This window comes from Echinops telfairi, unplaced genomic scaffold, assembly GCF_000313985.2.
Source record: "Echinops telfairi isolate 266 unplaced genomic scaffold, ASM31398v2 ScPeMD7_7400;HRSCAF=8409, whole genome shotgun sequence".
Taxonomy (NCBI): Eukaryota; Metazoa; Chordata; class Mammalia; order Afrosoricida; family Tenrecidae; genus Echinops; species Echinops telfairi.
Window position 1 is genome coordinate 14,458,152 of NW_022111300.1, and position 14,229 is coordinate 14,472,380.

The 14,229-nt window shown below is 42.8% G+C and overlaps 1 protein-coding gene across 3 annotated transcripts in view; it reads right to left on the bottom strand.

Annotated features, from left to right (window-relative positions):
* CDH2 (cadherin 2) overlaps positions 1–14,229 on the bottom strand; it is a 126,315-nt gene that overhangs the window by 24,517 nt on the left and 87,569 nt on the right. For all 3 annotated transcript variants that reach the window (XM_045296122.1, XM_045296120.1, XM_045296121.1), the window contains exons 11-13: positions 11,782–12,015; positions 11,192–11,425; positions 8,909–9,048 (exon numbers count right to left, since the gene is read on the bottom strand). In XM_045296122.1, coding sequence (XP_045152057.1) covers positions 8,909–9,048; positions 11,192–11,425; positions 11,782–12,015 — 608 coding nt within the window. The remainder of the gene's footprint in view (positions 1–8,908; positions 9,049–11,191; positions 11,426–11,781; positions 12,016–14,229) is intronic.

A 14,229-nucleotide genomic window follows, 5' to 3' on the forward strand; every position in this document is an offset into this window, starting at 1 on the left:
TTTTATATAAAGATTAAGTGTGCATCACGAAATCATCCCAACCCAGTGCTGCCCAAGCCCACAAGCAAAGAAGCTTAGTATGTGCACAGATGTATAGACTCTACAGTCCTATGCCTTAAAACTGCACAGTGAAGAGGCAATGGCAGGAGAAATGACATTGTTAACCCTCCAAATCTCCATTCCTAAACCTAGCTCTCAGTTATCTCCCAGGAACTCTGGGCGTTCACCCCGTCGCCAGCACGGAATGCGGGTGAGTGTGCTTTCTGTGCTATGAAGAGTCTACGCTCTCATCTACTTCAGGATTGAGTCAGGCATGCACCAATCTCATCCCAAAGACCGTACTTAGTGCCACTGAATTGATTGACTGATATCGACCCTGTAAGACAGGGCAGAGCTGCCCCTGTGGGTTTCCGAGATGGGGACTCTCTACTGAAGTAGAAAGCCTGTCTTTCTTCCACAGAGTAGCTGGTGGTTTCAAATGGCTGCTCTTCTGGTTAGCAGTCCAGTGCATGATCATTAAGACACCAGGGCTCCTTCCAATCCCCTGGATATTTGAAAGATGATGTTAGTATCTCAGAGAGTATGAGAAGCTCTCTCAAGAAAAAGCAAAATATCCCTCCTGGTTCAAGGTGAGTCCAACAAGCTGTTTCTCATGTTCATAGAGTATCTCATTTTCATGACCTCCTGCATCTCTTCAAAACCCACTTCCTTCTGGAACGTCTAGATGAGGTCAGAAGGGCACACTTGATACTGCACCCTCCTGTGCCAAGTTACAGAATGTTCTCAAAGGACCTCAGAAAGGATCCTGGAACATTGATGTTCCGAACCCATGGTGCTGGGAAAAGATTTCTAGCAGATTCATGAGCCCACACACATTCCTTTCTGGGCAAACAGCAAATAGGTGAATGGGGAGTATAAGAGATGTATGTCACTTCTCGGCATGGCCCATCCATAAAATCTCCCCCAAATCATCCTGCAAGCCCTTTCTCCTGCTAGCGCTACCAAATGTGCATGGTTAGGGTGACTCCACATGTGGAAGATATAGGTTCCTGAAAAACTGTGTCACGCCAAGCAGATACCCATGCCAAAGCAACTCCATTACTGTTAAGCACACAAAGAATAATGTCAACTGGGTTTACATCACTGGAATAGTCGAGTTCCTATAGCAGCTAACCTAGTTGTGCCTGTGCTTAATCTGCTTTCATTTTCACTCTCTTTTATTAAACTAATATTATCTAAATGTATCCCATGGTTCCAAAATCAATATCCTACCTGCTCCTCACAGAAATGTTTTAAAATTTAAAGCCCAGTAATAATTAGTACCCGCTTACTATTATTCCTAAAGTCTACCAAAGTAAGTATCAGGCACGGGCTGATGCACAAATCAATAAAGTTGGCTTGCTTCCAAAACTTAAAACAAAATTACTAGAACATGCTGGCCTTGCTTGAACAATTTCCAATTACTGCCACCCTGGTCAGGAGGCAGGGCCTCCTATTCTTACTCACTTTTTTGGACCTGGAAATTCAGATTTAATGTGAATGATTTCCATTTCAGAGCACTGCCACTTCAATGAACTACAACCCGTAGCCTTATCTTCCCCAATGATGCCCAGTCCATGAGCTTCATTTTCAAGTCACACGAAATGCAGTTTTCAGAAAGGCGCCCCAAACCACCAGACACTTCCCGTGAGAGTTCAGATGCTCTTTGACACAAGAGAATCCTGCCTTCAGCAGTCCTCTATGTTGATGAGGTAAAAAACGGAATTCAGGTATAGCTCGCTCACTACTGGAACTTGAAACCTACAGTGCTCAGTGGCGGATGAGAACAAGAGAAGATTTTGATGCCACTTCTACAGCTATGAACCTGGGAGTTCAGATGTGCAACGCAGTAGTCAGGTCCGAGAGAAAACGCATGTGCGTGCCTGGCGCAGTCACAGTGATTTCTGTCCGGAGATGCTCGGAGCAGCTTCTATCTCTACATGACTTCTGCCTGTGCAGTTGATGAGCCCTACTCTCTGAACGCTGGTCTTGCTCCTTTGAACCAGCCACAGGCAAAGAATCCAGTGTCTACTGCCTGTCATTTGTGGAAGTCCATAATGAGCCTGATGACCTTGATTGCAGACCTCAAAGGTACCTTACTTCAGACATTAAGAGTTTCCACAATCGTCCATGGTCATGAGAATGGCAAATTTTCCAAGCCAAATTTTAGTGCATTGAATTGCTCGCTGTCCTAGAAGCTAGCGAACTTCGGATACATCCAAAAGGAAGTGTTGCCGTGGCCTGGATGAGCCAGCGCTCTGCCAAGCACATGAACAGAGGACTCTTTTTGGAATGAAACTTTCTTACTTTCTAACAGTTTGCTGACTTTGCTGTACTGTTAGGGGTCAAAGGAAGCTACATACATACAGCCCTTGATATACCAGTGTTGTTGTTCGTTACCCTGCAAGTAGTGCAATGGCAGAAATTTCCTCAAAGGTAGAATTCTTGCCTGAGAGGTGGAAAATACCGGTTGATTATGAGGTCAATGCACCTCATAATGCGGATTGATTTCGTTGGGACTTGCTAACGTAGGCACCGCTGAGCATTATACATGTTTGATAAATGTTTGATTAATATAAGACCAATTTTTACCACTGGTAAGCTTTGAAGAGCAGGAAGCTATCAGTTTCTGTTTCCTACCCTGGGGCTATGGTTCCAGGGGAAATGCGCTCTCAGCTGCATTGTCCATTCACCCTGATTTCATTAGCAAGGCTGGTAGGGAAAGAACTAGATGCAGAGAACATTAAAGGTGATAAGGTATCTGCAACCAGCCCAAATGGCCAAAAGGGCACCGAAGGGCATTGACTAATGAGGGTAATTAAACCTGGCTTGATAACCACCAACAAGCCCTCCCGACTGCAGCCGTGAAGCAGATAACAAAGGCATCTCGTTCGAAGAGTGGACATTATACTGAAGGGGGTCTGTGTGACCGACCGTGGCCAACAGCACTGAGAGGAGATACGCTCGCATTCCCAACACTGCTCGCTCCGGTCGGTTTCAAATAGTGGCCCCACCACGTTCCAGACCACCTGACCTGGGGCTGGATGGCCACACCAGGATGAAGTCTGACTGCACACAAGGCAGGGAAAAGGGCAGTTTTATTTCCCCTCGCTTTTATTTTTCCCCTCCCACCCCACCCCCTCTTTCTTTAAGGCCGCTCTCATTTATTCTGTTAAAACAGCAACCTCCACCATGGCACAAAAACCAAATGGCTAGAAATACGGATTAATAAAGCAGGAAAGGTAAGAAATACTTTTTAAGAGGCAATTTTGCTTTGCTTTTTCTCTAATCAGTTCCCTCTTGGCACGAATTGCTGGCAGGAGGGCTCGGAATCTTGGCTAAGCGAACTGTAAACTAGGCACTACAGCCCTGGTGGGGCGGTGGTGCAGTGGCTCCTTGTTGGGCTGCGATCCGCATGGTTGGTAGTTCAAAATCACCAGCAGCTCTTCTATCTATTCTTGTCAATAGTTATGGTCTCGGAATCTCACAGGGGCTCACTAGAAATCAGCATTGCCTCCATGGGGCAGTGAGTTATAAACATCTCACGCGCTGCAGCAGACTCCCTGTTTGCCTATAACCACAGTTACTACGGACCAACTGAGCTCCGTGACCCCACCAGTCCTTCAAGGGTTCACACTTCTTTATGTCTATCCAGACCCCTCGCCTGACTATCACAAGCCAGGTTCCCACACTGCAGCACAAAGCCAACTCGCATTTTTCAGTTTTCCCAGGCCGTGGAGTACAGCATCTTTTTTTATTGTTGTAAAAACTCTACCCACATCTTGATATAACAGACATGCTTTGTAATAAGAGTTTGTATAACAAAAATCGACTGAAATTTGTCTAGAATGTAACATGGCATCAATTGCATTTCCAAAAGCTATTGTTATCAAGGAGGTAATATTTTCAAAAGGCTAATAAAGCATGAATCATATTCCACTGCTAGAGAGACAACACACACAACTAAGTACCACAACTCCTAACCAGGAGTCCCATGCACATATGGCTAGCAGAATACAATGCATTGTACAAGCCCAACTCCTCACTAGCATCTTAACATTTACAGCAGGTATCCCTTACCACTCACCCCTCCAAACACACTTTTTTTTTTTTCCGAGATAAAGATGAGGCTCTTATTATTCTGATGAGAAGTGGGTATGTTCTAGAACCTGTCAAGTCTTCTGCTTCGTGGTCACAAGAGCACAAAGAGCTTTGTGGTCGTATTCACTTTCTAATACAGAGAACAACTGACATACATTGCTAAATACATATGTTTAAAGCTGTAAGATGCCTGATAACAGAGCCTAGCTGAACTCAAGTAGAGAAAGTAATGAATTTCTCTTAGGAAAAGAGTGACCCATAACTGTTTTTATCCCTGCAGAAATAGTAAGAGGAAGAAGAAAATAATCTGACATTAAAAGCATAAGGAAAAGTCATCCAAACTTGAATTTGTGGTCCTGTGTGGACGGACCTATTGAGTGGACCTCCCGAGGGAGTGTGCTGGTCTCCTAGACTCTTTCCCATCGGCTTTGGCCTCGTTTATCCTGGTGGCACCCAATGAGGAATATGAAGTTAGAATTTTAACAAATTCCAGAGTGTGGATGGGCGTCAAACCAGAGACAGGACCCTCCCTAGGCGGTGATGATACTGGCCTGCAGTAAGGTAGTGGTCCTGGGGATGGAGACACGGGAATGACTACCCTCCCTGTAATATTCCTACACTGCATCGTTGGCTATGTTCTGAAGAGGTCAAATTGGAATAAATTAAAAAGCCATATGCAATTTTGTCACAGTATTTTGTAATGAAAACTGTACACAAAAACTATTAACAAATGATCCGAGATGGAACTTCTGGATGTAGACTAATGTGCGAAGAGGCTACAGGAAAACAACTGCAAAAAGGCCAAAGGAAGGAGCCAAGGGGCGTCCCAGAAAAATACTTGGGCTGTTGGAAGGGGGGCAGGGCCAAGGCGGGCAACAAGCTTATACTCAAGAATTGACCTTGCAGCAAAGAAAACCCTGTAAAGAGTTACAGTCTGCGAGGTCAGGAAAAGAAGAGCCTAGAGATTGATTGTCATCATCAATTAATAAATCCAACAACAGGTGCTTTCCCATGTGGTGTCAAGCACCAGCAATCTAAGTAGATAAGGAAAGAAGCATGAGCACCAATGCAACCCTTTAATCAAGTTCCCTGTACATGTTGGGGAGGACAGAGAAGGATAAAGATTAACACCCCCCCACCGTGCAATTCTTCACATTCCTCTTATCCTCGGATTTTGTGGAGCAGTCAGATGACTCTCTCTCTCTCTCTTTTAACTAACGCTTCACTGAGTTAGGTTAATGCCTGAAAAATTATGCACAGTGACAAAAAGAAAATACTGAAAGCAGAAGACTTATAAGAAAATGTGCTCGATATGTTTGTTGATCAGGAGGGCAGCCAAGGAAAGTGAAAGGCTAGTTCAAACAGGAGTAAGCCAAACATAAATTGGAATATTCAAAGACATTTATAATCAAGCAACCCTGAGCTATATCGATAGAACTACTTTAATTAGTCAGTATGCTGAGCGGCTTTACACACTTGAGTCAAGTTTACAACACAGGTTAAACATGCAATGCTTCTAAATGAGAAGGCTGGGGTATTCTGAACCAGAACTTGGAGTGTGAGCCCTGGTGGTGTAATGGTTATGCGTTGAGCTGCTTACTGTGAGGTCCACCAGCAGGAGAAAGATGAGGCTTTACAGCCTCAGAAACGCACAGGGGCAGCTCTATGAGTCCGTATGGACTCCACGGCAGTGTGTTAACTCGGAGTCAGGAAACAGGGGCTCAAGTGGTGACTCTGCCAACTACTAACTCTCGAGTGGAAATCATGGAACTGTCTGTGCACGGAAAACACTCACAGGCTGTCCCAAAGATTCAACACAATAATGGATGGGAATGTGCTTTGCTCGCACAAAGAGAGAGAGATCATGTCCTCAAAGGAGAAAAGTAAGAGATGAATGTGTTCATGAAATCTGGTTTTATTCAAGCTAATAAGCCTGATAACCAGCATGGTGATATAGTGTAGATTTAAGAAAGAACACAAATTCATTTACTGATAATAAACCAAATCTCCAAATGCTGGGCTCATTTTTTGCATGACTCACCCTGGAATTTACAAAAAGAAGTGGAAATATAGTTCCCCAAGTAAGCTTTGCTTTTCAACCCTCATAGAGAGATCATTTGCAGCAGATATGCCTAGTGCAATGCATCATTTAGTTTATGTGCATGTGATAATGGGAATAATCCCATCATCTTTTAAAGCTACTTCTCCAGGAACTACAAATATTTGCTATAGTGATTCTTTCCAAAAATTAAAAAAATCTTGATAATTTCAACTGATAGTATACCACATAGTTTGAAAATGTTGGTACCAGACAGACTTGAACTGACATAACTCTCACTAACTAGTTGTATGACTGTATAATCCAACCCCCCGCTAATTTCTGTTTTCCATCACAATAGTGGGAATTATTCACAGTACTAATATCACATGTTGAGGAGCTTAAAGAGGCTAACATTCAAAAGAGAACAGCTTAAAATATCCATTAATAATGAGTGTGGAATGTACAAAGTATGACTCTAAGAAAATTGGAAGCCAATGGAAGAATAGAGAAGGAACACATGAAGATCAGTACGCAATACATTTAGCGAGTTGAAACGGATTAGTGTTGGCCCTTCGGAATCCGACAAACACAGGTATGGTCTACAATGCCTGGGATGCCACACTGAAGAGGATGGCATTGCATTCGCTGCTAAGAAAGATCATGGCAAGATTTGTCCTGAAGTACAACATCGTCCATGATAGGATAAGACCTATGTGTCTAGAAGGGAAAACAGTTAATATATTATTAAAATGTATGCACTATCCACTGATGGCGACAGAAGAGAACACCAGAAAGATGTTTACCTGGGTTTTGTTGACTATGCACTCATTCAGTTGTGTGGATCATAACAAATTATGACTAACAGTGTGAAAAACAGGAATCCCAGAATACTTCATTGTGGCCAGCATAGTCTGTGCCTAGATCTAGCGCAGTCATTTGAGGATACTGTTTGGTTTAAAATCAGGCTAGTTTTGTATCAGAATTGGATCCTTTTACCGTACTCGTTCGAACTCTAAACTGATCAAATCATCAGAGAAGCTGTATTATGATGAAGGCCAGTACAGCATCAGGATTACATGAGTGGCATTAACAACCTGCAATACACAGATCACACAGCCTTGTTTGCTGAAAGTGAAGAAGACTTTAAGCTGTTATTAATGGCAAAGACTACAGATTTCAGCATGGACTGTACTTCAACATAAAGAAACAAAAAATCTTCACAACTGGATCAATAAGCATCATGATAAACAGGAAAAAGATGGAAGTTGTCAAGGATTTAATTTCATTTGGAGGCACAACCAAAGCCCATGAAGCAGCAGTGAAGAAAATAAATGATGCACTTTACCAGGCATATCTGCTGCAAACGATCTCTCTATGAAGGGTTGAAAATCAAAGCCCACTAGGGGAACTTTAGGGCGCTTGACTCAAATGAGAGTATTTTCACTCATTTCATGGCTAATCAAAAGCTGGACAGTGAATTGGACTGATTGAAGAAATGGAAGGTTGAATTATGGTGTTGGAGAATATTGAATACACAAGGACTGCCCGAGGAATGAACAAATCTGATTTAGAAGAATAACCAGAATGGTATTTGGAACTGAGGAGGAAGAGGCTTTGTCTCTCTCGTACTGGGCACGTGTTACTAAGAGTGTCCCGTCCCTAGAGAAGCCCAGCAAGCTTGTTAAAGCAGAGGTTCAGCAAAAGAGAGAAAGACCTTCGGTGGCACGGGTTAGTCACATAATGGCTATAACTACAGGCTCAACTACAGCAACGATTGTGCTGATCATGTCGGACTGGGTAGTGTTGTCCATACAGTCACTATGAGTCAGAACAGACGCAGTGGGAGCTAACAACAAGAGCATTCAAAGTCTTTGGTCCGTAAATGTTAGCTTTTCCTATGTTATCTGGAACGTCCTTCTGCTCTGATAGACAACTTTGTTTTCCATGTATCAGTCCTGCTCTTCCTTGTAAATGTCATTCCGCATGTATACAACATTTCAGAGTTTACATTATTTTATAACTACCATGAAAACATTTATTGAGCTGGTCAGGAGGGAGGCACCACAACAGGCAGGATGGATACAGAGATGAGCCAGAATTGGTCTTTAAGGTCAAATGGTTCTGGGGAATCTTTGAGGGTGCTTCCATAGTCTGTGGAAAAACCCCATCATCTGTTAATGCTACTTCTCCAGGAATTTTTTAAGGGCCCCTGTAATAAAATCCTTGCAAAATCCTTGAGGAAAGAGGTGCCCCCGCCTTTTTATCTCCAGTGATTAGTGTCTGGAATATTACACTGACTTGGTATTTGTAGAATGTAGTTAAGTGTATTTTATACCATCCATGTAAATTTCCAGATACCGGCACAGACACTACTTTTACTTATATTAATATTTATGAAGAACATTGAGTGATGAAAAAAACATTGTGAAGAAAATATTTTTATTAATATAAATATAGTTGGGATGGGTTTAAATCCTAGATTCTTTGGCATGTTAATGACAAATAAGTAAGGTGACATTTGGCATTTTTTTTAAAAAACAAAACAAACAACAACCAGAAAACAAAGCAAAACAAAACCTCAAGAATGTTAAGCATGCATGGGAAAACTTCCAGCCAATATCTGATAACGTAACAATGGGAGTGAAACTCAATACCATCCATTTCTCCCATTAAGTAAACTATATGATCCTTAAGCATTCTTTTTTAAAGATTTAAACCATTTCTCACCTGATCTTCTTCTCCTCCACCTTCTTCATCATATTTTAAAATATTATCTCTTACATCGTCTTCGGGATCAATCAAAAGTTGCTTGGCCTGGCGTTCTTTATCACGGCGTTTCATCCATACCACAAACATCAAAACCAGGACTACGGAAGAAAATAGGAAAACACACAAAAAATATATTACTGTGAGTTGACAAGTCTGAACTATCTAATCATTGAGTTCACTAATAGTTTATGTGCATGTGTTTCTAGAGCTAGCTGGCAATGCAGTTTTCATTCTATTACCCATTTCCAGTCTCTTATTACAAAAACCAGGGGAAGAAATACTGGGGTTCAGTGAAGAATAGGTTCCATTACTCCTTCATACAATTCTCTGCCCCAGCTCTATCATTTACAAAACGGGGAATAATAACTTTGTTTCCCCATTGCCTTGCTAGAGGGTGAGATTGATACAATGCTTTTTAATTCTAAAATCCAAATTAAGTTAAATTGTTATATATTGCTTAATTGCTCTTTGGTTGATTTCGGCCAGCTGTCCTGTGCCCCCCAATTTAGGGAGAAAACAAGTTTCAGGGTGGATGGGTGTTTGCCAAGATGGCTGAGGTGGTGGGCGGGCGGGCTCAGAAATTATATCTTTCTAGCCCCCAGTGCTTTTTTTAAACTCCACCCTGCTCCCTTCTGTTGCCATCAAAACCCATGTTTCAGGTTAAGAAGGCCAAAGGATTCACGTGAGCATTGAAATAACATTGGGCTTTACACTTGTGTTTTACACTTTGTGCCAGGTCTAGAGTTGATATTAAAATCAGCACCAATTCATTTCCCTTCAAAGTGCTATAGTCGGTTCCTTCACATCGTAACCCATCATACCTGCACCTCCCTTGATAAGCTTGGCATATAGGCCACACTTCACATGAAACTGAAACATGTCCCTAAGTGCACATCTAGGAACACATTCTGTCTAAAACCTGGGGATATCAGTTTACATCCTGAAGCAAAAGATTTAATGACTCCTATTTGAGCACATTTTTTATTATTGGCCATAAAAGTAAATATCCTCCTTTAAAAGCCAGATACATGATCTCATTTGCCATTGTTCCAAGGCGAAATCTAGCAAGTGGATTATTAGTATAGCATGCAGGTTTCAAATTATAGCCAAAGCAGTCTCCACACAGGAAGTAAAAATGCCCGGGCTTCTATAGTAATTGCTTAGAATAAAGGGAAGGAATTCTAAATTACCAGAATACTTGTAAATGGAGAAAGCATAAAAGAAATGGCCAACATTTTCGAGAAAGTGATTGGTGCGTAGCATGAACGCACAATAAACTAAGTCCTGCTGCTATCCCACAATAAAGCACGAAGCTGAGGCCATTTATTCTTTTAACCTGCGTCTTAGAAGTGGTTCCGAAAGTACTTTCCAGTGGTTAATTTCCTGCATTCCACTGAACCAAAGATTGCAAAGTGTCTTAGAAAGGAGCAATTCCTTAATCTACACTTACTCTAAAGACAGATAATTTATCACGCTAGGTAATCATTTCTACCATCAAATGTGCTGCCTGGGAAGTACAATCTCTCGGTTTTCGACGCAGCCCTTCAAAAACAAATACCTTGGTCCTTGCATGACTGGAGCAGGTTGCTGACTGGGCTTTATTTGAAGGAAAGTGAAGGAAAGCAATATACTCATTTTCCTAAATCATCAACTACGTGCCACACATTCATGCTCAAGTCATAAGGGAGGTGCTCAAGGCAAGGGCTGTTTGACAGGGCACAGGGAAAGCGTTTGCTATCGCTCTCCAAGCAATCAGCATCAGAACAGAAGGGTCCCCGCCTGGAAGTGGAGAGCAGGGCAGGTTTGCTGTGAAAACATCAGGGCTTCAAACAGTGCACGGGGCTTTCTCTGTGACATGGGCGTGGCTGTCCCATGTCTGGTGGGTGAGGAAATGCTCAAAGGTTAAAGGAAGACAGTAGCTTACTTTTAAAAAAAATGTAACTTCTTACCTTTAAAATTTTAATGATGCAGATATTATCATAGGCCAAAACATCTGCAATTTCAACAACCTTCACACGTATTAGGCCGTGACATGAACGACATTCGTCACGTTACTCAGTCATTGCCCTTATCCGGTCCTCGTTTTTTTCCCCATCAGCCTTAAAGGAACGCAATATCCCCCAAACCCTGAGTTTTGCGATCCCCTCCCCGGCGTCCCCCGACCGCAGCAGGAACGGATACTTCGCTACCTTTCCTGGAAGCAGAAGTCATTGGGGTCCAAGAGGCGGGGAGAGCACTTACTGAGCAGGATGATGATGCACAGCAGGATGGCGATGATGGCCCCGGTGCCCAGCCCGGCTCCCACAATCCTGTCCACATCCGTGCAGTCTCCGTTGGAGTCGCACTGGCAAACCTTCACACGGAGGATGGAAATATTTGCTTTGGGAGGATTACCCGAATCGGTGATAATGATTGGAACTTCATAGATCCCTGCTTCAAGAAACTTGATCTTTAAATTAAGCTGAGCAAAATCACCTATGTGAAGAAGGAAAGAGACAGGGTGACGGTGAATGCCTAACGCAGTGTCAAATGCATTTTCCTGAAGACATCTACTACCTAGTGCCCGATCTACAGCGGTGAGAATTATTTGCTGGATTGTGAGGATTCTTTCTGAGATCAACAAAGCAAACCACTGCCATTAAGTTGATTCAGATTCATAGCAACACTAAGCTGAGTTTCAACACGGAGCGCTTTTAATACCTTATTGTAAAATGCTAACTATCTTTAAATATATGTTTAATGAGGTTATAAAGCACATTAAATCGACTTCTCATCATGGGTTTCAAAAACCTCTCAATGGCACAGATATCAAATAATTAACCAGTTCTTACCATTAAGCCGAGTGATGGTCCAATTTCTCTTAATAGTCACCGGAGACAAGGGGAGATCAAACGCAAATGGCCCAGCATTTGGATCAATGTCATAATCCAGTGCCGTGATGTTAATTGAATTGGGGTCTGGAGTTTCGCATGTCTCTGCCTCTTGAGGTAACACTTGAGGAGCATTGTCATTAATATCAAGTAAATAGATCTGCAGTGTCCCTGTTCCACTCATAGGAGGAATTCCTGAAGAAGGAGAACAATTTAAAAAAAATACTGAACAAGCCTCAATTCCTATGAAATTCTCAATGTGTCTGGCCTTTCTTGCCTTATCGTTGTACAATGTTGACAAAACCCAGTTGCCTCAGCATGGGGAGAGACTGTTTTAGGGACAAGGATGACCCTGAGTCCCACTGCAGCTCTGCAGGAGCTGAGCGCAGTGACCGTGTACGCTCCTCCAAGAGTGATCCGCACCTTACCCTCCCCACATGCCCGGCACGCAGAGCCCTGTGTGCGTAGGGAACGACAGAGAAGTGGAACCAGGGCTCTGCTCTTGTGGACTTCCTACTGTGATGGAGAACCAGGATGTCAAGTACTATGGTACCAGAGACCTCCTCTGGGGCAGGGACACTAGAATTATATATATATATATGAAATCTTATAGAAGTAATGATATATATCTTATATATATATATCTATATCACAGCTACTTGCCTGAGAAAAGTTTTTTTTTTTTTTAATATAATCTATCTCATTAGCATCGTCTGAAGGAGGTGTAACCAGATCAAGAACCAGGGTGGCCATTACCTGCTTGGAGGAGCTGTGACAAGCATCAGTCTGACAAATGCCACAGCCAATCTCTTTTCACTAGACCATCTCGTCACGCGGCAGTTTAATTGGGTGCAATGTCTACTGCCGCACTACTCTGTTATATCAGTACAGTGCTCACACTCCTGGAGGGAATTCAAAGCCAGGCAAACTCACGGGGGGCCTGTTGAGGTTCTGGGAGCAGAGGGAACTAAGGCCCATAGGAACCATGGTTGGTCTACCACCACCGTGACTGCTGTGGTGATCCAAGGGCCAGAGCCTTCACATACCTCATCACATGTGGTGTCCTTGGACTCTCATCATAACTCTACAGAGCATTCTGGATGCAAAATGCTGCATCCAGAATGATTTAAAAATCAAGTGCTTTTGTAAATCATCGCAGCCGGGCAGGTTTGACGCTCACCTTTCCCACCCTCATCAAGTACCTTTCCAGTTAGAATTTCATCCACCTTGGTTGATAAAAATCAGGTTGGGATTTAAGGTAGGCATGCATACATTTAATTTCATGACTCTTTAAATCTGAACATAATGGCTTAAGAAGTAAAACACACCAAAGCCACGGCCATCAAGTCTGACCCACAGTGACCACATGGGACAGAGGAGAACTGTGCCTTAGGCTTGTGGAGACTGTAAATCTTCATGAGACCAGACAGCTTCATCTTTCATCCTCAGAACAGCTGGTGGGTTTGAACCGCTGACTTTGCAGCCCAGTGCTTAACCACTAGTGTTACCAAGGCTCTTGGTTGAAGATATACTACGTTAATTTCCACTGCAGTGGAAAGCTGTCCCTTACCTTCAGTTACATACTATTACAGATTAAATTCGGTCCCCACTCTCTACCAACAGACAAAGTGTAATCCCAATCCTTGGCAACTTGACCTGGTTTGGTCTTTGAAGCTGTGTTCTGTTAACATAAGGAAGGGCAAAACCTGATCTTAGTGGAGCCCTTCAAAAAAAAAAAAAAGGAGACAAGGAAGACACACAGAAGAAAGGTCACGTGAAAAAGCAGCTGTCTATGCAGCACATACTAGCCAAGGAATGCCTGGAGCTACCTGAAGATAGGAGAGAGAAAAGGAAGCCCCATAGAGGGAACCTGTCCCTGAGAACGGAGAACAGCCATCTCTGTTCTTGTAGGCTACCCCGTGTGTGGTACTTTCTTACGGTAGCCTTACAGGACACGCTGTGAAAGCAGAAACCATTCCTACCAAGTTCCCCGCTAACCAGGCCTCACATGAGGGGGCTTCAAAAAGTTTGCGGAAAAGTCCCATTAGCTTTCTACTCCAGTTTTGCATGAAGTTCCAAAGCTCGCCGACATTAGAAAGGATTAGAAATATTGCTTTGGCCTTATCACCACTCTTGAGTTACCAGAGCTTGATCTCAGCAAATCTACTATAGAGGGTCTGGAAAGGTTCCACGCCGGCCAGCATTACAAGTGCTGCCGGCTCACGTTTTTCAAATTGCACATTTCGACTACTAAAATGAGGACTGTGGTTTTCATTAAACACTAGCATTTATCGTTTGCCACTCCGATCATTTGAGCATATGGTTTAGATTCAGTTTTGAAACTCATAAAATTTTTAAAAATTTAAACCCAGCTATGAGATACTGTTAGGGTCTACAGATAGGTTTCTA